The 26,841-nt window shown below is 41.4% G+C and overlaps 3 protein-coding genes across 5 annotated transcripts in view; all 3 read left to right on the top strand.

Moving 5' to 3' along the window:
- The window catches only part of ankrd50l (ankyrin repeat domain 50-like), a 144,627-nt gene that overhangs the window by 31,951 nt on the left and 85,835 nt on the right, over positions 1-26,841 (top strand). For 2 of the 3 annotated variants that reach the window (XM_034693386.1, XM_034693387.1), the window contains one exon: positions 14,772-14,905. The exons of the other annotated variant lie outside the window; for it this stretch is intronic. The gene's annotated coding sequence lies outside the window, so the exon portion shown is untranslated. The remainder of the gene's footprint in view (positions 1-14,771; positions 14,906-26,841) is intronic. 3 annotated transcript variants of the gene reach the window in all.
- On the top strand, positions 1,009-4,051 carry olig2 (oligodendrocyte lineage transcription factor 2). The gene is made up of 2 exons (XM_034693393.1): positions 1,009-2,125; positions 2,542-4,051. Exon 2 carries the CDS (start codon positions 2,562-2,564, stop codon positions 3,372-3,374), a length of 813 nt encoding a protein of 270 aa, XP_034549284.1. The 5' UTR covers positions 1,009-2,125; positions 2,542-2,561; the 3' UTR covers positions 3,375-4,051.
- On the top strand, positions 23,886-24,647 carry olig1 (oligodendrocyte transcription factor 1). Its single transcript, XM_034694047.1, has one exon. It carries the CDS (start codon positions 23,886-23,888, stop codon positions 24,645-24,647), a length of 762 nt encoding a protein of 253 aa, XP_034549938.1.

Raw genomic sequence — 26,841 nt, 5'->3', positions numbered from 1 at the left:
GTGTGTGTGTCTGTCGGGAACGGCCTTGATTTAGTGACGAACCGGTGTGACACCTGACTGACGGGAACGGTGAGGGAAAATACTCGTCTCTGATTGGCTGGAAAGTGACCGATAGTATCGAACTCTCAAACGTGATTTGGTGAAATCACGTTCGGAATCAGTGCGCGAGTTAGTGGACTGCGTGTAACTATGGCAACGGTATAAAGTGTTCATCCCCTGAAGGAGCTGAACTTATTGACCCCATAAATTATCCAAAATAAATATAAAGCCTAAACAACACTCCTCAACACTGATTTTTTTTAAAATTTTGTATTAATATATTTTAAAAAGGGGAAGAAATAGCCTAATAATAATACATTTTATTTACAAAAGCACTTTAAAACTTCCTCTAAGACACTTTCCACAATAGATAAGCAATAATGTATGTAAGATAGAAATAAAAAAGTCAGTGCTCACTTTAAAAAAAATCAACTTGTTAGTCTACATCTTGTTTTATCGTTTTAATCTCAAATGTATTTGTGCTAATTTCTTAATAGTGATTTTATTTGTGGAGACAAAGCACTACTTGACCCAAGCTCTGGGGTCCATTATGTAAATATGCCATATTTAATGTGATTTTTTTTAATCTTCAGTCCTTGATAGGTCAATAAAAAAATAATTAAATCATACATTTGGCTTTTATTTTACATCACCCCCTTTACAGAGAACTAGGCCTGCCAGTAATATATCAATTTAACTCTGTTACCTAGCAAATTTAATTGAGTGAATAAATTGAAGAGTTAATTTGCAAAAACAGTTAACTCACTTGAAAAATTAAAAAAATGTTTCAAAAAACATATATTTTCTAATACTAGCTTTTGGTATGATCAATCAACTGAGGTTAGGTGGCTTTGACTAAGTCAAAATGACTTTACTAATCAGAGGTATCTTGAAAATGTAACTTTATTAGGAAACTATATCAAAAAGAAATATGTTTTTTGAAAATCTGTTTTTGCAATATGCTCACAAGGACGACATTTCAACACAATCTTGTGATAACTTGTTGAGGCAATTACCTTTGACTGCGTCTGACTGCACAATCCAACTTGTCGTATTGGAGAACAAAGCAGCTGTCAGCCTCAGTTAGGACCGGGAGCAAATCACCGGCGCGAGCCCTTCTGTCAGCCAGAGGCCGTCTGAGCGCGAGCGGCAGGCAGGCAGGCCGGCCGCACTGCTATCGCTCACGAGGCACTAATTGAAATGTTGCGGATCATAACCGTTAAAAACAATTTTGCACACTTCATTAATTAACGTTTTAGATGCGCTTTAACAGCAGCTGCTGGTCGACAGCGGGTACAAACGGAAAACTGCGAATTAACACCAAAACTGCGAGCTGGAAACATATTGTGCTGCTTATTAGGTTTCGACCCGTTATTATTGTTCATATGAGGCTCATTTTATGGTCCGATAGGCCAACACACGGAGGGTTCATAACAAAAATAAAAAAAGAGGGATGAGGGGGGAATTATGATCAGAAGAGAGGAGGAAAATAGTTTCAATTAAATTGAAAAAATTAATATTACAATTAAAAAAATGTTTATTTTCATTTTAAAATTATGCTTCATTTTCAGCACAAAACGAAATAACTTATCAAAATTGTGAAATGAGGTCTGATTAAGTGTATCAGGACTACTTTGTCTGGAACCGTATTTACATAAAGAAAAGACGGTTGAATAAAGAAGCGATTTACTGTGAGCTATATAATTTGTGTGTTATTATAATAAAATCCATCCACATGCGGGCCAGCATTTCCACAAGAAGGGGCCATATGTAGCAGGGAGTGTGTCTGATTTCACTTAATGCTGTGTGTTGGTAATTACATCAGGCTGGAGGGCCCTCTGACACCCCCTCTCCTCCCCATTTTTCCCTCCCTCCTCCTCCCTCCCTGCGTGGAGCTGATTGGTCGCAGGGAGGCAGACGGGACGGACACGGCGTTGTCCTGGTGACCCGGCCTCTGTGCGCTCTAGCCCGCTATAAAGCCCGCAGCTTCACGCAGGCGTGCCAAATGCACTGTCAGACACGATCCGGAGTAACAAGTGGATTTGACATTTAGCTTTTCTCACCATCGCGCTCGAAACTTCTCTTGGTAAGTTCATTGATTATTCCTCAGTTTGATCTGTGATATTCTGATCGACAGTTAGAATAATTCAAACAGGTTTTATTCATGTTTTCCTTCCGCTTTAATAACACTGAGAGGGCAATAAGGTGTATCTTTTACAATTTAACTTAAGGTGGAATAACAAAAAAAGGACAAAGCAACATTGCAGAAAAATTAGGTTTCCTCATGCAGTGTTTCTGTGTTTCACATTTTATATTCCACAGCATTCATGCAAAGTCTATTTAGTTTTTACTGATGCAAAACTTTTGCAGATTATTAATCAAACTGTTAACAGCAATATTTTTTAATCTGCTAAATTATGAAGTGCACATTGTCGTTGTGTTGGTGCATTAGATTTGGATTCTTGGGTTCAGTAAATTAACTCAAGTTTTTTCTCATGACAGCACTGTGCTGGACCAGGAACATGGACTCAGATACCAGCCGCGTGTCGAGCAGACCGTCCTCCCCCGAAGTTGACGACATCTTCCTGGCCACTCTAAAGAAGTCCGTGCACGGTTTCTCCGGCGCTGTGTCCTCCACACAGAGCGACTCTCCGTCAGACATCCCTTGCCTGCGCGGCCTCTCCTCCTCCGACGAGGAGACTCTACTCAGGCTCGCCAAGAAAGACCGTAAACTCTTGTCAGAGAACGAGCTGCAGACCATCCGCCTCAAGATCAACAGTCGCGAGAGGAAAAGAATGCACGACCTGAACGTGGCCATGGACGGGCTCCGGGAAGTCATGCCATACGCGCACGGTCCGTCTGTGCGTAAACTCTCCAAAATCGCCACCCTGCTTCTGGCGAGAAACTACATCCTAATGCTGAGCAACTCTCTGGAGGAGATGAAGCGGCTGGTGAGCGAGATCTACGGCAGCAGCGGACATCACGGCGGCTTCCACCCCTCAGCGTGTGCGACTATGACGCACGCTGGACCCGTGCCGGGACATCCTGTCGCTTCTCACGCTCCGCACCCAGCTGTGCATCACCCGCTTCTCCCGCCAGCTGTCTCCTCCGCATCTCTGTCCGCGCCCGGCCTCGCAGCTGTCACCTCGGTTAGACCCCATCACGGACTCCTCAAAGCCCCCACTGCCGGTGCAGGGCCGCTGGGCAGTAGCTTCCAGCATTGGGGCGTCGGCACCGGGATGCCGTGTCCGTGCAGCATGTGCCAAGTCCCGCCTCCGCATGTCTCCAGCATGAGCGCCGTCGCCATGCCGAGGCTGACCAGCGACTCCAAGTGACTCCAAAGTAAACGGAGACGAACTTTTGGGGTTGTTACAGACTCTCTCCCCACATTATTACGACTTTTATTTATCTTTGTTGCGTCCATGGAGCCAGTAAAGACCAATGCATTCATTCTCCTCTCTGGGACTTTTGCTGTTTTTCAACTAACTTTAGTGTTTTATGGTTATTAACCTCAACTGTAACAGGTGTTTTCTCAACAAGCTCCTAAAGCACAACATGAATTCAGCTTTTACTGGAATTCTTCAAAGGCCCGGGCCTTTGAGTCTGTTATTTGAAGATCACATTAAATAACCAGAGATGAGTTTCTTCTGTGGGGCTGCAGGGGGAACACAGGTCCCAAATCAAACCACAAATGTAGAGTGTAAATATATAGATGGACTCTTCAGTTAAAATAGTTGGAGATATTATATATTAGAGTCTTGTTAATGTGTGGGAAGACTCCCCCACCCCTCACATGTTGCACCTGCTTTATTCTATCAGTCTCATTCAAAGCTTCTCTCCTCTTGTTTTCTCCTCAGTAGGCTGTCGATCTCTGCAAACGATGACCACTTCTTTATTTTTTTAATGACAAAAAAATGAAATATTTATTTACTTATTTTGGAGGGGGATTTCAGACGAACCTCTGATTATGTTGGGATTTAAAATGTAAAATAAAGATGATTAATTGAAAATATGAAGTCTTTGGTGATGTGTTTTTTTGTGCTGCATTAATACAACAGACTCCAGAACACCCTCAGTGTTACAGAAACAAAAATCACTACACTGAACAAACACACGCACACATTTTAAAGGCTGGATTACACTATAAAAATACACTTTTGTACACATTCAAGATACACATTTAATGTGATAAATTCACCTGAAATCAGACTCACTAAATTGTAAAGGCAAAAAATGTCTATTCAAGCAATATATGTGGAGAGAGCTGTCTCATATTCACCAGAGGGAAAATCTGGGCCTTCATTAAGCTGCCTACTCCAGAAGTTTATTTCCCAATATAGGAAAAAGCTTTCAGTTTTCTCAAATGAGCCATTTTTTATTCTGAGCTTTGTAAGTAAAGTGAAATTGACCTTATAGAAATACCACCTTAAAGTGTGCACAAAGCACTGTAGAAATTTAATTTTGTTAAGAAATGGGCCTCCAGGCATTTTGAATGTGGTCCTACTAAACAGCATGATATTGATCTAATCTGAACAGGGATTTCTCAAAGAAAAACAAGGCATGATTTGGAGTTTAGGGAGTTTTTAGAAAGATAGAAAAAAGCATATTTTGTACATATAGTCTTAATCTATTATGATATAGGGTGTATGCTCTTAGGAGGGAGCACATTTGTTCACAGCTGCTGGATGATATTCAGATCACAGAGTAGTTGTTTGTGATCCTTTATGGCTGCTGGTTTGAAATCAGCTTCATTTCAACACTCTTTCCAAACAGTGATGACTTTAACTGGTACCTGTACATCACCTGGAATCCTGTTTTGTAGAATTAATCTGTTGCAATGTCTTCAAGAAATCAAACATCCCTGAGACTGATTCCTTGTCTTACCTGTATGGCAAGCAGGCTGCCGCAGAAGTGGTCAGTGCATTCAGAAATATGCACTCAAACAGCCGCATTAAACGCTCTGCAGGCTGAATGAGTCAGTGATAAGTAAAAGCCGGTACACTTTAGGAAAAGGCAGCAGCTGCACAGCAGATTGTGCATGCTGTTGCAATGTTTTCCAAAGGCTTTTGAAGCTGGAACGATATGAACTAAATCTCTGAATATTCATGCACGCATTTGTTTATTCTTCTCATTAGTGGAATTGAATTATTCAAAGTCCTTCATCGGTTTGTAGGACGTTTCAGAGAGGAAGAGGTCATTTGGTGCAATACCACAAAACATAGTCTGTGTACAGTCAGGAGTTAAGAAAAGCAGTCTTTAAAAGCTACATTGTCTCCCATTGATGCGTTAAATTTGGTGTTTCCAGACTGTTACTGTCAGATATTTCATCACAGTGTTCACTTCAAGAAACATATTTAACTGTGTTCTCTCTGACTTCTCGTCCTCCTGCAGATTGAGACAGTGCAGTGTTTGGTGACATCTCTGAAGAGCAACCAAACAAAAACATGTGCATTACCTTACCTAAACTTACCAGCACTGATATACCCTACTTTTAATAACTTTGACATGTAGAGGCAGTACATCCAAAGCTTTCCTCATCATGATTATACAACAATCTGCATCCAATGACAGCTACAGATGGTGCAAGAGGGTGCATTTAAAGTTGATTAGAAACATGAGAGGGGGCTAAATTAGGAAGAGATCCATAAAGGTGATGATGTTTCAGCAGTAGAAAAAAAAATCACACCTCTTAGAACTAAAAGTAAAGGACTACAGAAAATCTCTGACACCTCACACACTCCATAAAACCACTACAGCCATTTACTGTCCCCTCAGGACACAGATACAGACCTCTCCTTCAAGACGAAGCATGCCATGTCCAGCTTTGTGCCCACTTTTAATAGACTCCTGTACCTCTGATGCTATTATTTATTTTTACATGGACATTTTCAGTCTAACCTGTTCACACTGGTGATATTTTGAACAGTTTTTCAAAGTTGTATGTTGTCTGTATCTTGTTATGGGTCTGCATGCTGGCTTTGTGTTGTGTTTGCTCTGGAACTTTTACACTGGGGCTGTCATTAATGGGGCCTTTTTAAGTTGATCGCGATTAATCACATTTTCAATTCAACTCAATTCAAAACCTTCATTTATGCTTGAAAAGACCATGATGCATTTTAATAGCATCTTTAACATTCCATTAATTTGCATTGGGAAATAGTTTTTAAGTCCATATTAACAATGTAAAGCAACACATGCCAGCCTGAGAACATCCCTTAGACCTGCGTTTCCACAACATTGACTCCCAATTAGCAAGCACTGTAGCTAACTTCTTTAATTTAGCTTCACCTGAGGATCTGTGGCGATTTGCACACTCCAAACTAGTACTCTGCTGACTTCAGTGTGATTAGCTGCCCCTGATGGCCTAGCTTGTAGGTGTTAGCTCAAGCTCAAAGTATTTGGGTGATAATTTTAATACTGTTTGACATAAAGTGCATATTACTTCGGGCTTGCAAACTGAGCCATCTGGGAGTTTTTTTTAAAGTTAAATGTGTCGTTCAAAAATGCAGTGGTGTTATTTTAAATCACAGCAGCAGCAGGAAGCAGGAAGAGGCAGCAGCTTTACTATGGCATGCCAAAAAGGACAAAATAACAGGTTGATGAAATTACATGATGCACATTTTGGACCTTTATCAATTCACAGTTTACCTGCTATTGCTGACAGTCCCATTTTACAGAAATAAAGCTCCTAACAGATACATTAAGCTCTTTGAATTTGAACTGAATTGAATCCCAAAGTTTCAATAACTGACTTCAGAACTATTCAGACCATTCTTGCAAGAATAAAACAACACTTCTGCTTCAATATTTAGCAAGTTTACTTTTTTCAGATTTCAACAAAACTCATTTGTTATCCATAACCAAAGTGGTTCATGATTTAAACTCAAACTGCATGTCAATAGCAGGACATGAAACACAATATTTGGTGTTTTAGTCTTGCTGAAACCAGACTCTTACACTTCCGGATTAAAAGAACATTTCCTCAATCAGAGCAGCATTGTGATTTAGTTGTACATAAGTTTAATCTTTAGCAGGATGGGCCCATAACACAAAGAAAGTCTGCACCCATTAAGATGCTATCAAAGGTCTTTCATAGGTGAAGTCCCTGATGCTGTTTTATGAAGCATCACTGTTTGCTTGTCTGTGGCTAAAACGACAATAAAGCTAATTGAAACTTGAAAGTATGTTGAAATCTAGGGACTAAAAAGTTTACAGAGCTGCATCGTTCCAGCTCTCTGGCCAGTAGCAGCTGGGCTTCACATGCCTGTGCCTGGATTTGAATAAACAGCTCCTTCTCCACTGTTGGTGGCAGGCTGACTTATCCATTGATGCTGAGAGTGTGAGGTTGATTCTGTGACAGTTTAAATATTCATAACTTTGGACAGAAGGGGAGCATCGGTCTTACACCGTTGTAACTGGATTTAAACCTTTGTGAAAACACTGCACAGATGTACGCTCTTTCAGCCCCACGCATCGTGTTGTGTTAGCTGAAAGGATTAGAGATTGGTGGGATGCATCAAAGGTGGCGGAATAACAGAAAGAGAAACAGTCTATGATGGAGAAAAGGATGAATAAGGGAGAGAAGATAAACAAACAGAGATGCTGTCTCAGACAAAGACAGGATTTAACACTTACAAGGGAATAGACGGAGCTCTGAGGTGAGTATGAGACCTCAGAGGTCGCTCTTTCCCATGGGACTGTTGTTTACTCGGACTCATCTGCTCATCCTTAACCACCATTAAGCACTGTGATGGACTCTAACACACACAAAGACACATTGACTGTATGGATTAGAAAAGCAACAAGTGGTGGTCTAGATGGGGATTTAGCTGTTTTTATTTTGGCACCAAAGAAGAGTTGTGGTTACTTCTTTGCTTCATTGTGTGACAATAAGATTAATCTAACTCTCATATAACTTAGGATTTAAACTTTCTAACAGCAGCTGAGCTGGTAGGTACTCCTTTGTATTAACCTTATGCACATCTATGTGTTGTTTTTGCACATCAGTTCTTCATAGAACAAGCAACTAAATTCATTGCAGACTCTGGGTATCTCATCTTCCTGATTACAAACTTCTTCTAGCTTCAAACTACAGTCTGAACTCTGATGCATAATAAAGTAGTGGAAATGAAATACACAACCACTTTTGCACTTTACAGTTGGCTCCTTACATTGCCAGTTAGAGCCATTTTTAAGGCCATTTTACACCTAATCTGCAATGATGTAATACATGCAAGCATAATGTTTGGGCGCAGTCATTCCACCTCTGATCTGCCATTGGAGATAGTGGCTTAATGGGGGAAGACATTACTGATGTGTCGCATTGGGGATAGTAAGGCAAAACAGTGCTACATGTGTGCATATCTGAGTCTAAGTGGAGCTGGTTTCTTACACACTGGGCCTCTAACACTTCAGCAACGCCATATTGCAATATGAAGCCCCAAGAGACACCAATATTATGCTGTTGCAGAGTCTGAGAGCCATGTTAGCTTTTTCCAACTTCATCCAGTATTTTTTCTAACCCTCTGTAGCCCCAGATTTGCTTGATGATATAACACTTCTTTTCTAAATTCTTGCCAAAGTTGCTAGATGGAAAAATACTTAATTTATTATTTGCAATGAATCACAAGCAAGATAACATGTTATCTTTGTTACCTTTTTTTAACAGCACACTTTTGGCATAGTTCCAAAAATGGCAAGACCATTTTATCCATCCAAACTTAAAATATAAGCAGCCTGTGTGCTTACTGTGGCTGCACACTCACTGATTTGGAGATACTGCAGGCATTAGATATCTGATGTGCACTTAAAGCTCCTGTGAGGAGGTTTTACCTCATTATGTGACAAGACTGAAATTACTACCAAGCTCTACACCAGTGTTGTCCAAACTTTTTTCAAAGAGGGCCACTTTTGATTTTGTCAGAATGCCTCAGGGCCAGCGGCTCCTACCGAGACTTAGGGATCATAAAAGTTATATATGAAGTCTCCATTTGATAACAATTATTTTAATTTTTTTCTCAATAAATCAGTAACTAGGTAGTCCTCAGTTCTCCTCAAGCCATGTATACATTAGCAAACTTTATCTTCTGGAGGAAAATGCTCAGGCAGTGTGAGAAAAATATTGTATCATTATTTTTCTATGGCAGGATCATGATCTGGATTTCATCACACTTCTTTTTCATGTTGTTTTTAAGACTTTTCTGACCAGCAGAAATTATTTTAAAAACAAAATAATTAGTTTTATGCACCAAATTTAGCCTTTTCTGCACAATTTCATAATTTGTATCTTGTCTTGTATCCTCTTTTGTGTCTTCTGAACTTTTAGTGTTCATCAAGAACATTTTCACATCATGATAAAAACATTAATTTAAAAACCTGTCAACTTTAAGAGTTCTTGTATTTCTTCTTTATTGCCGACTTGCAGAATTCTCAGAGCTTTCCCTTTATACAAGTAGTCCATATGAAGCTTTTTGATATGTTTCTGGATTAACTTTAGTTTTGTGTGTGCGCTTGAAAGAAACTACAAATGTACAGATGATTCAGAATGTGATTCATGCTATAATTAACACATTTTAATATGGAAGCTTGGGGCCATAAATAAATGGACCTTGGGCCGCAATTGGCCCCCGGGCCGTACTTTGGACACCCCTGCTCTACACGACCCACAAAAGCAAACAGTAAGCGACAAGACTGATCATTTCTTTATGGTAGTTTTTAGTGATTGGAACCACTACAGAGAGGAAGATGTAGGGCTAAGTTAGTTATAGCATGCTCCTGAAACAGCTTATACATTTGATGGTAACAAAATTAGCAGGATGAGACTTATCATCAGAATACATGACTTTCACATGTAAAGGACAAGGCTGGCAAAGAAAGAAGACCTATAGCTTTGTTCACAGTGGGGTAAAAATAAACACAAACCAAAAGTTTCTCACAGGAGCTTTAACACAAAAAGACCAAGAGCAAAAAAACACTGGGCTGTGTTAGTTAAGGGCTCTTTTAGCCACAGCTGAGTGGATAAAATGCAGACTTGTGAGGGTATGCCACTATAACCTTGTGCAGTGAGAGAATTCTGAGTCTATTGAGCTTGTGAGTTTAGAAGTTTACAGATTAATGGGTCAGTAATGGGTTTGAGTGCTCAGACTTATGGTACAGTGATCATTTCTACCAGAATTAGGGATACTCATGGTGGCAAAAATCTGAGTTTTAGGCATTTATAAATCCATCAGGACTTCCTCAATGCTCAGTACTTCTTAACTCAACAATGCTCGTGCGTGTGTGTGTCCATCCGTCCAGTAATCCATGAACAGCAGCAGATGAACTCCTCGATCGGGTGGATCAATGTGTTTAGTAAAAAGCCCAGAGGGACAAAGACAGGAGGGAATGAGAAAGAGAGAGAGCAAAAGAAAGTGGGAGAAACAAAGCGAGTGAGCAGAAGATCCATTGAGTGTGTTTTTTTGTGGCTGAAGAATCGTCCCCAGTGGCTTTGAAAAGAGGGATAATCCTGTCAAGTAAGCAGACCTTTGGATATTCATGACTGGCCGAGCGGCTCCGTGGACTGAAGGAGGACACAGTCAGGATGGGATTAAACATCAAAGTGAATCTGAGGAGAGCAGGACTGGGACATGAATCAACCGATGCAGGAACACAGAGGTCTCCGAGGGGTGTGCTGGGGGCCAGTTGTCTGATTGGGGGACAGCACTTTGATGAGGGCCTCTGAAAAAACCATTTAGGATGGTGATCTGCTGTGCACACCTGCCACCCAATATGAGAAACATATAAACATAAGCATCAAATTTGATGACAATATTTAGTTCTCATTGCTGTCGTCCTTCAGTCTGTTGAGATATGAAGAGAGTTGTGAGGACAATGGAAGAGCTGGGATGACCAATGTTGGGGACAAAACGGCAAAAACTAGGGACACGTCCACCCACATTCATGCACTTCACATCGCCCAACATTGGCTGATGGTCTGCTGTGTCAGGGCCCTGATGCTCCTTGGGTTGACTGGAACAAATTTAGCATCTCTTGCCAATATTTGTTGGAAAGTCACTTGTGAGGGAATTTAAGGCAAGAAAAATAAGAAATCATGCATTGCGTCTTGACCTTTGATTACATCATGCACGGTCAAACAAAATTTGTAGTTCTAGCATGTAGTCGGTCTAAATTTTGTGATACCATCATTGAAACACTAGCTCTTTTCATATTACTAGTTAAAGGCACCATATTTATTCCTCTATACCATCTCACCTTCAGTATGAATGTCTCAGAGGCGGGATGGTGGGACCAAGCGATCTCACTGCTGTGCATAAATGAGAGCAGCACTCTGTAAGCTGGCTGAGGAGCTGTGTATGGCTACCTCCCATGCTTAATGTGAAATCACACACTAGGAGACCAATATGCTGTTGTGGGATCACTATGAAACAAAGGAGTGATGATAGTAGAGCTGTGTTACAGTCTAATATTCAGAGAGCCACTGTCAGGGGAAAGTCAGCTTGGTCTTCTGTCATGATGGAAACTGGTGGCGTAGTCTTACTTGGACTTTAAAGATCGATAAAGTCACCTCAGTGTTTTAGTCTGATAACAAACTCCGACTAAGACATCATGATAGTTTGAGTTGACTCTACTTGTGTCATGTTTGGAATGTGTCATTGCAGCATGTAACTTTACTAAACAGGTATCTATTGTAACCAAAATGGGAACTTTATCTGAACCTTCCCACATAGTTATGATGCCTGAACGACCGTCTCTCAGCAATAACATGTTTGAAAGACCTGTTTGTTCTCCTTTGCGTAGAGTGTATTCTAATTTTTTCAAAGGGCCACCATGTAACAGGGTTTTACAAAGTCTTATGCCACTTTTTGCCTTGTGTTTACGTTAGGCTGGCCACACACTAGATGGCTTTGAAAACTTAACCGATTGAAAAACTGTGGTGGACCACACACATTAGGACAGTTCACACTGATTTAAACACCACAATCCTCTGAACACACACACTAGACTACTCCGTAAGACAGGGAGACCACACACTTACCGTTTGTATTAATGATTTCACTGTCACACGTGATCAAACGTGACTTGGAAGATAAGCAAACATGGAGGACGATCAATGTTGTCAGCTAGCTGTCCTTGTGTGTGTTGTGTTTTGTAGTGGAAAAACTACTAAATAGCTGATCTTTTTTCAATATCCCACTTGGCTCGGGGTACACTTGTGTTAACATTCACTACCATGACTTTGGGGTGACAAATTGAGCCTAAAATCATCCTTGACTGACATCAGTATTTTACCAAAACCACTACTGTGCTAAAGTATAGTCTTTAAAAAATTAAAATTGATTTGTGTATCATTTCAATATCAACATACTGCCTGTCCTCTCACTTTCTTTTTATTTAAGTTCAATATAGATTTCTACAGCACATTCTCAATTGAGCACTTTGAGAAGAAAAAACAAAGAGGACAAACAAAAATACAACAAACAAAGGAAACATAACAGTCCATGTGTAGCAGTGAACTAAGGGAGTGACAGTACAGCTGTAGATCTTTACCTGGAATCCGTTCTATGGGGGTTAATGAACTCAGTCCATCCTTTCCAACAGTTATCAAAAACATCACTCTTGAGCCTCAGAGTAAACGTTCGTTTTTCCATTACAAAAATGTCATGCACCACATTAAACTAATCTACTAATGCAGGTGAATCCTGACATAACCACTTTTTCGTTATGGCTTTTTTGCTGGCCACCAGCATTACTCTAAACATGTACACTCTGGAAAAGCCGAGAAGTTGAGGTGGTATCTTACCCAGATACAATACTTGAAAACATAAATCAATCTTGTTTTTTAAAACTTGTTCCATGCTATCTCTGATTGACTTCCAGTAATTTTCAATCTCTGAACAATCCCAAAACACATGATAGTGGTTTTCTCTCAGCATCCCACACCCTCTCCAGCATGCTGTCTGCCCCTCTGAATGTTTTTGTACAGGTGTTATAATTAACCTAACTAAGTTCTTCCAATTGTACTCTCTCCATGACAGGGAGTTAGTTGACTTCCATTGCTTGGCATTTAAATCCTCCCACTCCTTTATCGAGATTGCAAAGTTACCCTCACGTTCCCATTTCTCCTTTATGTAGGATGTACTCACTCCTCTTAACTCCTTGAGGCCTTTTTATAGATTAGAGATAGTTTTGAGACTTGGCCTGGATTTGTAAGCTGAAATGAAAATTCTTAATATACTAGACCCAGATCTAGAGTTTTCCAAACTTTCTTTGCTGATGAATTTGTCAGTATAATTTCTCAACTGTAAAAATCTAAAAAGATCTTTATTGACCAGGCGTCCTCTCACTTTCTATTGTCTGAAGGCCTTGGGCAAAAACTTCCAAACCAGATGATTACTTTGGTCTCAGTGATTATTTCTACCTCCACAACAGCCCCGCCACCATTAGATGTTTTAATAACCAGAACTCCAATTTGTCAAGTTACTGAGGCCTGCTATCATGTTGCTCCGCAACATATGTCTGCTCTCTGAGTTGTTGCTTCCCCAGGGGTCCCTGTTTCATAAATCAAATTAGCACCACACTCAGAGCGGCCGTCATCTGACTCACAAGCTGGACAGAAGAAGTCTAAATTTGTGTTGTTTTTATCTAGGTTTGTACGCAACGATTTCATGAAGAGATATGTATTAAAATAATGAGTCAGCAGCTGCTTACATCACTCTAGGTAGTTAGCAGTCCTCAGTGGGAGGCCTGTCGCGAGCTCTGACAACATCTGTGATAAACCTGCTGCAGTTTAATCAGAGTGCAGGCTGAATAGAAAGGGAGAGTGGAGGCTGCTTCACTATGATCTCTCAGGTCTTAGAGAGGATTTTAGAGTGCTGAGAGGCTGTGAGGAGCAGGAGCACAGTGGGAGGTGAATGAGCTGCAGGAGGAGGTTGTAAGGCAGAGCGGAGGGATTTTGGGCTCTCTCAAAGGGGGGTTGGTTTAACTGCGTGTGTGCGTGTTTGTGTGTGTGATACAGGGTGTAGGCTGACAGATGTGTCCATCAACGCCTGAAAGAATCATCTTACATGCACTGCATCCATCTGCCAGCCTGCTGTGGCAAGATTTTGTGCAATCAGAACAATGTCCTCAAATGTAAAATAACGTTTCCTATTCATAGAAGCACAGAGAGGAGGTTTCTCACCATGAACACCAAGAGTTAACCTTTTAAACTCTGGTAGCAGCAGTAGGTGCACGCTGTTATTGTGCAACCAAGCAGCAGTCAAAAGAAAATTTATGGAAACGTCTGTGTTTCGTGTTAATTCACATTAAAGATTTAATCTTTCAAAAAGCTGCCATAAAATATTTGGTGTCATAACTCTTTATCAGGCATCATAGCTTCCCAAAAGTGATAAATCAAGTAAGGTACACATTGGTCTGTGACAAATAAGTAGGTTTGACCATTTAAAAAAAAAAATAGAAATTGTATAGACTTAGAAATGAAGGACAACAGGACATGGTTTAACTTCCCTAATCAATGAGACAACAAGTCTTACGCTCAGTGGATGGATGGGTGGTCATCTAAGGTCTAACAAAGCAAAACTGGAACAAATCAAGCAGTCCATACCTATCCACTGATCCAACAACCGTCCATTCATTCAGTGTGTAGCAAGCAGGAGCGATGAGAGCACCAAACACCTTTCCCCCAGCAGTTCCTTTCATCTCTTCCTTGTGGTTTCCTTATTGCCCCCTGTCAGCTGGGAGATGTGGTCCCTGCAGCGTGTCCTGGTTCTGCCATGGTGTGTCCTCTAAGCTGGCCAAGCATGCAACGTGTGGAAAAGAGGCCACCATCCATAAACAGGCCGTATCCACACATAAAGGTCCATCTGAGGTAAGATGATAGCTTGGACACAGAACTACAAGAAATTATACTTCATGGGTTTTTTAAAGTGGAACAAGATTTTAGTAAACTCACTATCATACACAGAAGATATTTTTTGTATTTATTCAGTGATGTGAAAATGTCACTTTTTGATGCATGGCCAAAGAGAAATATCCATATTAAAACTCAGCACTAAACCTTTGTAGTACTTACACCTCCACAAACCTCTGAACCTCTCACTTTATCAATCATTGTGAAACAAGACACTACCGTAGAGGCCCTTTAACATCTGAAATGACACAGATTTGTGCCACATTTCTTGTGTCTATGATCAACCAAATGTATCATCTATCACAGCATAATCTGTGTTTACTATTTTGGATGCAATTGTCCCTGTTCAGGATAGTATTTTGTGGCTAGTTTACCATATCATTGAAGGCTGAAATGACTTGCAGTTAAACCTTGCCTTACCTTGTTTTGTTTCTTTCATATGAATTGTCTCTACTTTTAGCCAGGGTATTGCCTGGTCATTGAAAGAGCAGCCAAAGAAACAAGATTTATCCCTTAAAATTAAAGAATAAAGGTTAGTTAAAGTTGGCAAAGATGCAATCTCTGAACCCATCAGCTCTTGTCTGCAGATGATATATGCCTCTGGGAATGATGGTCAACTTTCTCGGCATTCTAGGGTATCTAGTGTTAAGGGGTTGATAACTTTTAGCCTTTTGTGTGCTGCATTGTTTACAGTCCAAATAGCAAGTTCAAAAGTGAAAGTGCATTGGAATCAGAAGAAAAGCTCAGGTCCCCTTTCCAGATATGTCTGCAAACTAAAGCCCATCATCACTTCATTCATAACATCCTGTGCAAGGGCCCTGTTCCTCTGTTTCTGTTGAGTCTCAGTTTCACTGTAAATAAGTTACACAGAGTCTTCACGCTGGCTTACTTCAGTGGTATGAGCCCGGAAAAGAAACCCATTTTCTTGTGATTTAGTTGCAAATAACAGATCTTAAAGCTGCTGTGAGGAACTTTTCTTTTGTATTGATTCTGGCGCCCCCTGTGGACAAAGTGATACCTCTTATCTCTTGTCCTATACATGCAAAAGAAGGGTTTTCAACAAAAGCCTCATCCTGTTGTCTTTTGACAGTCAACTTCATCAGGCAATGTGATTATTTTCCATGAAAACAGTCAAATAAATGCTGTTTCTGCAGCAAGATGTCCATCATCTGGTCTGACACCTACCCCTCAGGGCGGTTTCAGGCATTACAAATGACAACAGAGAAGGTGTCAGTGTTGCTGCTGATGGACTTGTTTGCTATTGAAGGTCATAAAGAGGCATCAGTATCATTTTCAGTCTGTTTCTCAGCCAGTTCAAAACTCCTCACAGGGCCTTTAAGTTTGAAAGAACAATATCTTGATGCAGATTTGTAAAACATTTTTTAGATTGGATTGATCATTTCTGATGATTTTCAGGAGGTCAGGAAATCTTAATGCTTGTTACCTTTAACAACACACTGTCATAGATGATTCGTCGCCCAACTTAAAATTTTTGATCACCACAGATGGAAGCTGGTCAATACTTTTTGGAGTACCAATGTACTACAAACAGAAACCAGAACCGTCCCACGCCAAAAACTGTTGAATTTATCCTGCAATGTCTCTAAAATAAACTTCTACCCATTGATCCAAAAGACAGATCCCACATATTCACCCTCTTTCTTTTTGTGTTGTTGTCCCTCCAGAGATACATTCAATGTCAGATCCTCTTCTCCCGCTCTAAACGGCTTCACAAGTCTCATTTCTAGGACTTGTATCCTCATCCATCATACTGCTATCAGCTTTCACTTTAACAGTGACTTTGGTTTCACTGCACCGCCCTCCATACAGCCGGGATAACCTCTGAAAACCCACCCTTGGCCTTGTACCGCTAATAAAATCCAAAAAGAAACATCCCGACCCGCCCCCATAACATTTAGACTTTAACTCCTGGTTTAAATCACTCTGGGAGAAGAAGAAGGAGCTCTGTGTTTGACTTTGGTGGGGGATTCCTGTGGAAGTTTGATGTCTGTGAATCCATCATTGTCACGCTTAAATAGGATCGGGGCTTTTAGGATGCTTCATGGGGGACGGGTTAACTGACACTTCCTTTTAGCAGAAACCCAACAAATCCCATGTGGTGCTTTTTTTTCAGGGTGTAACACCTGCAAGAACAATAGACAATCTCTGGGTTTGATCATATTTTGGGTTACTTTTGATGAAAATTTGAAGAACTTTTGGCCCCAAAAATGAATGTCAAAACTGAAGAAAGCTTTTTAAGATGTCAGGATTTTCAAGCTTTTATTTGAAAGAAACATCACATCTGGATCTTTCAGGAATACAAGTATTAAACACAACGAAATGAGCAGAAAGTCATTGATAGAAAGTGTCAAAGAAGCATTTAGCTCCCTGAAATATGAATGTGGCAAATGTCCATCTGTATTTAAACAACCGTGACCAACTGAGCGTGTGCAGCTATTGAGAGCCAAGCATTTAGGCTCTCTTTCACAAAGGGCCCGAGGGCTGAAACCTTACACCCCTCCCACCTTCATTATCCCCGCCGCGCTATGATCAGCACCAAATGCCCACTATCCCAGGAAAGCGCCCACAAAGCATGCTGGGAAGGACAAAAGCAGACCTTCGGCCGATTGGTTCCACCTTATTAACAGCTTGTAATCTTCTCATGTCTTTGGCTGCGCCTCACAGAGCAGGAGTTAGTGCGTATAGACGAGTGTGTCCGCCCGTCAGCGCTTTGATGCGGAGCAGCCTTTTCCCTCTGAAAAGTGCTGTTCTGTTATGTTTCCATTGTTGCTGCTGCTGCACCTGTTGGCCCGCAGGGACACATGGAGGAAAATCAGTCACTGGCAACTGTTAATTTCTCATTAGACTCTTTCTGCACATTGTAAACAGATGACAGTTTGACATGTAAAGACCTAAGCAGGTGCAACTCCTCATTTAATGGCCCCGTTAGCAAATCTGTCAAAATCCCACCAGAAATCCTACTTCACACCTTGGACGAGATTCTCAAGTTTTTTTGTGCTTATGCAACAAAAAGTAAATAAAAGGAACTGGCAGTTTTCTCTGTGCAGTTTGATGAATTGTTTTTTTCAAATTTAAGGTTTGGCTTGGCTACTTAATGGTAGTGATGAACTGAATTGAATAGAACATGAGAGCAATTGCTAACTTTCAACAAAAACATGCAAATGAGACAACAAAAATCAGACTGAATTAACAGTGCATTATAAAATGTCAAAGCACTGTTTACCTAAAACTAGTGCTGCACTCTCCTATCTGATGTGTTCATATGAAAGCCATCAATTAACTAAAATCTGTAGCTAATGTTTGGCTTTTTTGTATGTTATTTTGGTGCATTGTTGCCTTTATTTGAAAGGACAGCTCAAGAGAGACAGGAAGTGTGGGGAGTAGAGAGTGGGGGATGACATGCAGCTGGGAGTCAAGCCAGCGACCACTGTGATTAGGTCTATAGATTTGCATATGGGGTGTGTGCTGTAAGCGGGGAGCTAAACCAGTACCTCAGCTAATATGGCGTTTAAAACAACATCAATATCAATCACTTTATCAATACCCAGTGTTATTTCTCCATTAGCTGATTGTACAAGTTAACCCACTCAGGAGATGAATTCCAAAGCATGCTTTATACAACAACTGATCTCTTCCATCTTGCATTTAAAGGGTCATTTTCTGAAGTTATGAGTGGATTCTTTACAGTTTAGTCTTTACAATTATTCCTTTTTTTAATTGAAAGCAATCTTTAAGCTTAATAAAAATAAAATAAAAATAAGACAGAGTCATGCAAAAAAAAAAAACACGAAAGGCTTTGAGTCATTCAGGAGCTTCTGTGCAAAAGACCACAGACTGCATAATACATGGATTTAGTCTTAGTGACGTCACACACTGGTTTCTTAAGAAGCAGCTTTTTGAAGCTCAACGATTGCAGTTGCCATATTGTAAATGTTGACTCAACCTAATTTTCGATTCGATAAAGCAAGTGGCAACCTCCGGCCACGAGAACTGAAGCCAATGTGGAAGTGTTAAAAACTGCAGTTCATTGAGTGTCCGCTTGAGGCTGGCTACAGAAGTACCAGAAACCACATACACACCCATTCAAAAAAGACGATCTTTACAGCAGAAATAAACATGTTTATAGCCTGGTTTTAAAAATGAGTGTAGTCTGGATAGCTAATTTCTTGATTGGCACACACTGTACGGGGTGTGAATTCTTTCATAACACGGCAGTTTTGAAGATATTAAGCTTACGAGTCTTCCATCATGAGAGGCACAGCTGACTTGATTGACAGGAGGGAACACTTTAGCTGTTGGCTAGGAGGCTAAAAGCCCGCCTCTTTACCTTGACAGAAGTTAGGTTGAGTTAAGCCAACGATTGGCTTCAAAAAAGCGCTCAGGAACAGATGGGTGACATCACGGATACTATGTCCATTATTTATACAGCTTATTGTCTAAAGGCAAGCAAAGAGGTAGAGCTGAGGTGAGCTTTTAGCCTTCTGGAAAAGAGCTACAATGTTCCCACATGTCTGTCAACTCAGCTGTACCCTTAATTATGCAAATGAATGTATGACTCTTTGCACTGATCACATTAAAATGGAAGCATTATGAAAAAAACAAAAACACTTATTTTTAAATCCTGCTTTAAACATGATTATTGTTGTAGTAAACTGGGCATTTTATCAAAGGATCTAAAGGGGATTCCTTGGTTTCAGCAGACTGCCTTTAGCGGACACTCAAGGAACTGCAGTTTTCCACGCTTCTGAATTGGCTTCATTTTTCAGTCAGAGCAAACAGAAAATAGCTGTTTGATCGTATCAATTTAGAGCTACAGCATGATTACTCCTCTTACCGCTGCAAAACACATCGACTCACCATTGACTGACACACAAAGGAGCTCAATCACACATCTGACATAAATTGACTCCATTCAGTCCAAATTGAGTCCTGACCTGCAGCAGTGAGCTGGTGAGACTGTCTCTTTGTATACAGTGAGGTGGATTCATAATTACGCCAATTTGAACTCAATTAATGAGACAACAGAGGATGTTTTGTGTGCTCTTCAACAAGGAACAATTTACTCTACCCTGGTGGTCCAAGCTGAGGATTTTATATATTCTGTTCACCCTAAACAAAATGTAAATTAAGTTGTTTATACATTTAAAAAGAACATGATTAAAGCAATGATACAAAAACAGTTATAAATGACTTAAAATTTAAAATTATACTAGTTTTTTATAATGCAAAAAAGATACTATCTAACATTGTTAAGTGCATTTGACAAATTATCAAAATGCATTTAATTTTTTCAATTTCTTGCTTCAATTCCCTTTATATGAGACAAATATGAGTCCATCCAAGCTGCAGAAGCTTTTAGAGTTGAACCTGTTTTTTTTTTTCATTAGAAACTACACATGTATATATAAAGGGTTTTTCAGCACTATGAGAGCAACCTTTTTTCAGTGGGATCATCCTGGGTGTATCTTTCACCCCATATTTGAGAATAAATTGACCCAGGAGGTTGGCTGAGGTGTCTTCCTGTCTGTCAGCCGCAGGAAATGGCTCCACACAGACGATTCATTTAGCTCCCAGGTGCAGAGCCACCATTGGACGGCCTTGCCCAGATGGATAGTCCTCCTTCCACCATAAAGACACTAGTCTTCCCCCTGCCCTGAAGCCACCGGTGCTCCTGCCCTGCTCCAGCCTCATCAAAAGGAGGCGGATATGCTGGCCTGCAGCCCCAAATACAGCTCACTTTTCTCTCCCTTACAAGTGTTGGATTAAAAAAAAGGAGGGGGGGGGGGGGGGGGCAGTTTTTTTCGTAGACACCAGCTTCTTTCTTTTGCTTTACTGACTTCTGCATGTGTGGCTCCTTGCAGGTGTCCTTTTTTTCCTTCTGACACTGAAATCAGATCCAGAAATACAGTCAAACCATTACGTCTTGTTCTCTTTCATTACTCCGTTTATCACCTCTCATTGTTGGTCGGGCACTAGAATCAAATTAAGCTCACAGACACACACACAGAGAGACACACACACATACATTCATCCTGGCTGCCTGCACTCTGTTCTCCTGCAGGTGCGAGGGCCATCCGCCGGGCCCTTTTCATGAGGCCCTCCCTTTCCTGTCCGTCTGCAGCCGTCCTTTCAGCTTCAATCACAGCAGCAGCCGGACGCCACCGGACCGCTGGCGTGGAAGGGAAGCGCCTCCACACACATCTTTCACTTGTTGAACAACAAGAGAGGAGCGGCTGGGGGAGAAAGAAAGGGTCTTCCTCCTTTGCATCTCCTTCTGCTTTCATCGTAAACAACTTGCTTTCTGTGTGTGACGGTGCTGTCCTTCCCCTCTTCCCTCTGCCTTCCTTTTCAGACGCTCAGATGGGCTTTACAAGAAAAAGGAGGAGGAGGAGGGGAAGGAGTGCAAAAAGAGGATGGCTAGGCTCCCCCTGCAATGGAGTGATGCTGAGGTTCTTTTTGTGGCTCATGAATGGCACGTTTGAGGTTTCCAGCCTTGCTCGGTGCCCCCGGCCAGCTTCACCTGTGGTCGGAGTCAATTGGCCTGTTGTGTGCCTGTCTGGAAGCGTGCCCAGCTCTCTGCCAGCTAATTTGGTTAGCTTAGCCGCTAAGAACTGAGCAACAATAACCCCCACCTCAAAACCATCAATTAACTCCCGCCACACAATGATGCATCCATTCACTGTCTGCCAAAACTGTTCTCTGACACGATTAAAGCCCACGCTAATGCTGCTAATACCTGCTCTCTGTCACATCACAAAGTACTGTTGATTTCAATTTAGATTAAAAGTACTTTAATGACTCTAGTGCTACTTTCTACTAGGAACACAATGTTGTGTTTTTGTTTGAATGCAAAAAACTTTAGACGAAGCAAAAGAGAGAAATAGTCAGTTATGTTTGGAGGTAAGAAGAGTCTACAGCTCCTCATGTATTCACAGCAGGGGTTTAAGCTTAATGCTAACACAGCCCACAATGGCAATGCTAATTTACAAAGTCTAGAAGTAAAAAGGTCTGTCAGGGTTTTCTGCAGGGCCTCACTTTGGTAGGATGAAAGTATTTGCAAGCTCCCCTAACCAATTATCATACACACTGACATGTAAACATATGTCTAATGGACATAAACCCTAAAATGCACCCTCAGATGTGACCTTTGCTTACATACTCCTGTATCTTTAGAATTATCTGCAAAATTTGCTGCAAAAAGTACAGAATTGCATCGTCAGCATGCCATCGAACTGAAAAGAAACAACATGACACTTTTACAACTGAAGTAATTTAAAGTGACACTACAACAGAATCAGAAATACTTTATTTATCCCAGGTAGGGAAATTCTGTAAATCCGGTACAATATGCAACTTCCAAATATTATATGAGCAGGCAGCCCACTGATGGTGGAGGTGAAGCTGAAGGGGAAGTGGGACTCATCATAGTTTCTTGTCTTCATTTCAGATTCATCGTCAGCCTTTTGTTTACCTGGCAGTCCTTTTACAAAATTTGGGATGCTTTGCTAGCAGTACAGAATGCTGTGTTTTTATCAAAGCCGCCCTCCCAGCCCCCCAAAAGATAAATTATCCCTCCTCTGGGGACTGAATGTTTGTTGAAGATAAATTAGATGATGAAAAAGTGAAAATAGTACCAAAACAATCACTGAAACAACACATTTCTGGACATCCGACATCTGAAAGTTCTTTACACTAGCACCACATTCACTCATTTATACTCATTAATTTGATGCCATGCATGTTGCTCCCTTTAGGATCTATTATTCATTCACATTAACACACTGATGTTAAGGCTTAGGGGAAATCTGGGTTTGCCTTTGAACACCAGTATGCAGACAGTAGCTGGGAATTGAACCACCAACCTTTATTTTAGTGTACAATCTGCTCAACCTCGGAGCCAGAGATGCTCCTGTGGAAACAAAATATCAGGATTAAAGTAGTCTGCAAAGTGTGATTGTGTAGTAACCTGCTGTGCTGCAGTTCTAGATATGTTTGTTGGATTTCTATCAGCCAGATCAAGCATCACAACACACCAATCCAATCCACCTGATTGATGTGGCACAGTAAAAACATTGAAGTTTAGCACAATGCTGCACAGTGAATGAAATAGCACGAATAAAACTTAGAGAGTCTCCAAGAACCCTGCAAAACTAAGTGAATAAAAACATATTAAAGCAAGTATAATGCAAAATAAAATGTCTAGAATATCAAATATTGCAGCAGTCTCTGTCACAGGAGTTTTCTGGCAAAGAAACTCTAGGTAAAAAACATACTGTACAGGCTCCAATGCATCCTGCAGAAGCTATTATTCTCTTCTGTGCCAGACAAAATATCTCTGCTTTTGTCATCTGATCACAACAACACAGTGGTTGCACTCATGTTCAATCTGAGTTTGGTAAAGCCACATTGATGTTATAGTCTGCTGCTTTCATACTGTAGTCTTAGTGCATGTTTCAAGCAGTGATCCTGATAGTTTAACGTATGGGATTAACTAAATAATCCACTTTTTTTGCCTTAATTTTGACACTTTCTTTATCTACAAGTTCTTTCTTGTTAAACTGTTTGGTATTAAAAAGTCAAACGTGTATATGTGTGTCTCTTAAAAGCTCATCATGTGTCTGGGAGGAGTTGGCCTGAGGTGGGGGTATCTGAGGGGAGCATTTAGCTCACTTATCCTCTGTGTGAGCTGTCATTCTCACTGCACGCAGCTGTGGAATTGAGATCAAACTGAGCAGAAGCTCTCTGCAGGCAAAGAGGAGATCAACAGGGGGAGGGATGAGGATCTGATTCCTGCAGTTTGGAGTGGTTTTTTTTTTTTAAAGGAGAAGAAGGGAAGTTCTTTTACTTTCACTATTTTGGGTTTCTCAAATTTGATCTGCTTTGGAAGAGATTTAGTAAAACTTGACTCAAAGAGAAGATGAACGTGCCAGTTTTGAGGGCCCAGGAGCAGCCTCATCCCCTCTGTGCCCCCCCCTCGGTCCAGGATTTACCCCACTGCCCTCCTGGGTTCAACCTGAGCTCGCGCCTGAATCCTCCTCCCATCCTCAGCCTCCAGAGCAGCCAGAGATCCTCCAAACCCCAGAGGGAGCTGAGTCCCGAAGAGCAGCAGGAGCTCCGGAGGAAGATCAACAGCAGGGAGAGGAAGAGGATGCAGGACTTGAACATTGCCATGGACGCCCTGAGGGAGGTCATGGTTCCTTACGCTTCCTCGCCGTCCTCCTCCTCCTCTCAGTCCCATCAGTCCGGAGCTCCTCCAGGACGAAGGCTCTCCAAAATCTCCACCTTGGTTCTGGCGAGGAACTACATCCTCCTCCTGGGTTCGTCTCTGCAGGAGATGCGGCGGCTGCTCGGGGAGGTCAGCGTCGGGATGGGGGTAAACTCGGGCCCTGTCCCTCGCCTGCTGCTCGCTGGAGGTTGGCCCCTCATCTCGGGCCCTGGTCAACTCCTCCTCACCCAGGAGTCCCTACTCACCTCAGCAGCATCTTCCTCCTCCTCTTCCTCCGCTTCGTCGTCCTCTGCTGCTAAATGTCCCCTGCTGTCTCCGGGCCCCATGGAGGCCTCATTGGCTCCCATGCATTGGAGCTCCGCGGGGGCCTCAGGAGGGCCCTTGTGCCCCTGTGGAGTCTGCAGACTACCCAGATTCAGTCACTCCAACCCGGCTCCAAGATTCCCAAAGTGACACCGTGAAGAGAAAGAGGACTGCTGAAGACTTGATGACTGTTACATGTATGCAACTTTTTTGATATGATGTAATTTAACATTTTTAACATTTTTATATAATTAACTGTGATGACTCGTGTTTAATGAATCAAGTTTGTTCATCCTGTCACAAGACACTTTCACTTTTTTACTGTGATCAACTTCATCATGACCTGAAGAGTATTTAAAGGAGTCCGAGTTATTCCTGTTTGAGTGTGCTCACTGTGGTTTGTGCTAAAGTGGTGATGTCATGTATTTCCATGCACTAATATATGATAGCAATATACTATAAGAACCTGATTACAGCTCTATGACTATTTTTTGTTATTGCTGTTCTTTTAAACGTTCAGTTTTATTGCAACTCAATGAAAAATCAGTATATCATATTATATAGAAATACTCACCAGACTCTCTTCCTGTCCTCTGCCTTTGTTTGAATGTTATGAATGTGTGTTCTCCTCTGTGTGTGTGTGCAGGAGGAAATTATTAGTGAATACATGCTCTGATTCTTGGAGCAGTTGTGAGCGTTAGTTCAGAGAAGTTGATTGGTGGCTAAAAAGTAATGTTGAACTTAAGATTGGCAAAATCAGTGCTTGTCCCGCCCTCATTACCGCCACTGAAATGTGATTGAGCAACGCCTGAACCCTCTAAATCACCCGTCACAGGTGTGAATGTTTGATAGAGTGAGTGTAATCACTGCCTGGATACAATACGGTTAAAATCTTGTCTTTATATTTGGAAAGTGATAAATAAATGTAATGGTTTCACATAAATGCAACACTTTTGATATTCTTTTACTCGCCAGATACATAAATTAGGAACATTTGCTCCTAAAGATGACAAACGTAGTAACCCAGGTTGCATGTGTGTCCCTAAACATAGCTTCTGTTTCAAATTAGTTGCATGTAAACATAATTCAGAGGAGAAAGGGTGCAGAAATGGTGACGCCACTATTCAAGGGGCGAATGTTTGCAATTTTTTTACCGAAAGTTGAAAACATCCCAACCCCTCTCTCGTGTCCCCTCCATGCTGCGAATCCCCAATACTTCAAGACATGATTCACTAATTGAAAATGATAGGGGACAAACTTGTTGCTGTTCCACATTTGTTGGTCCTTTATGAATGACGCCGAGCTGAAACCTTTCCACTCGCCGCACCACCCCAAAACACTGAAACAGTCCTCATCTCTTCACCCATTCATCGCCCCAACAAGCAAAAGATCAAAACCCCACCCGTGTAATTACAGCTCTGCAGAAAGCAGGCCTTTTCATTATTACCCCCCTCTCTCAAATTCTTGATGTTTCTCTGTGTTAAGGAGCCTGGACGGGTGATTTGGTGCTACTCATTACACTCACTCCACAATATGTTCAAACGCCCAGAAAATGTGTCTCTCTGAATGGGCTTCACTCCTGCAAACTCGCCTCCCCTCTGGAAGAAAGCAGGCGGCGAGAATAAGAGGGTGCTGGCAGGAGGGAGGATACTCTCCGGCTGCAAACCTGGCCCTTAGAACAGCCTGCATGAATAAAAATAATGCAAATAATCATAATCATAATGCTGATAAAATACTCAAAATAATTGCTACCCGGAATAAGAGGATTATAGAGGGGAGATATGTGAATAGTGGCGAGTGAAAGGCCGGGAATCTATTAGCATCAGGGAGGACAAAAGAGGAGCTGGATGCCATTAAGTGAGATTAAGCTAAATAAGGCTTGATTTTCTAACAAGGAAAAAGAAGGAAGGAGAAGAGGGTGAGAGTGAAGGAGGAGAGGAGGGGGGAGGAAAAAGGATGGAGGGCTTGATTCACAGATCAAAGTAAGACGACCAAACTTCACATCTTTCATTTACATATAGCTGCTTTATCTCCGCAGGGATTAGCTACCTTGCTATTTTCTCCAGGTTGCTCTCTATTCCGCCACCTTTTGCCCACCGTCCATTTCCTCCTGCTCTCAGGATGGTTTGGCCCTTCTTCTTTTCTTTTTCTCCTCCTTAATTTCTCCCCCCTCTCCTCCTCTGCTCTTTCTCTCGCCTCCTCCAAGAGGCTCTCACTTTCTCCTGTTTGGTGGTTTCATTGTTGAGGCGACGCAGGGGTCTGCTCGGGCTTTGTGTTAGCACTTTAACTCATCTCCATTTCATCACTGTTGTTCAATGGGCCGAGGAGAGCTCCTAAGACAATG

The sequence above is a fragment of the Notolabrus celidotus genome, chromosome 10, assembly GCF_009762535.1.
Source record: "Notolabrus celidotus isolate fNotCel1 chromosome 10, fNotCel1.pri, whole genome shotgun sequence".
Classification (NCBI taxonomy): Eukaryota; Metazoa; Chordata; class Actinopteri; order Labriformes; family Labridae; genus Notolabrus; species Notolabrus celidotus.
This window is presented reverse-complemented; position numbering and strand designations above follow the sequence as displayed.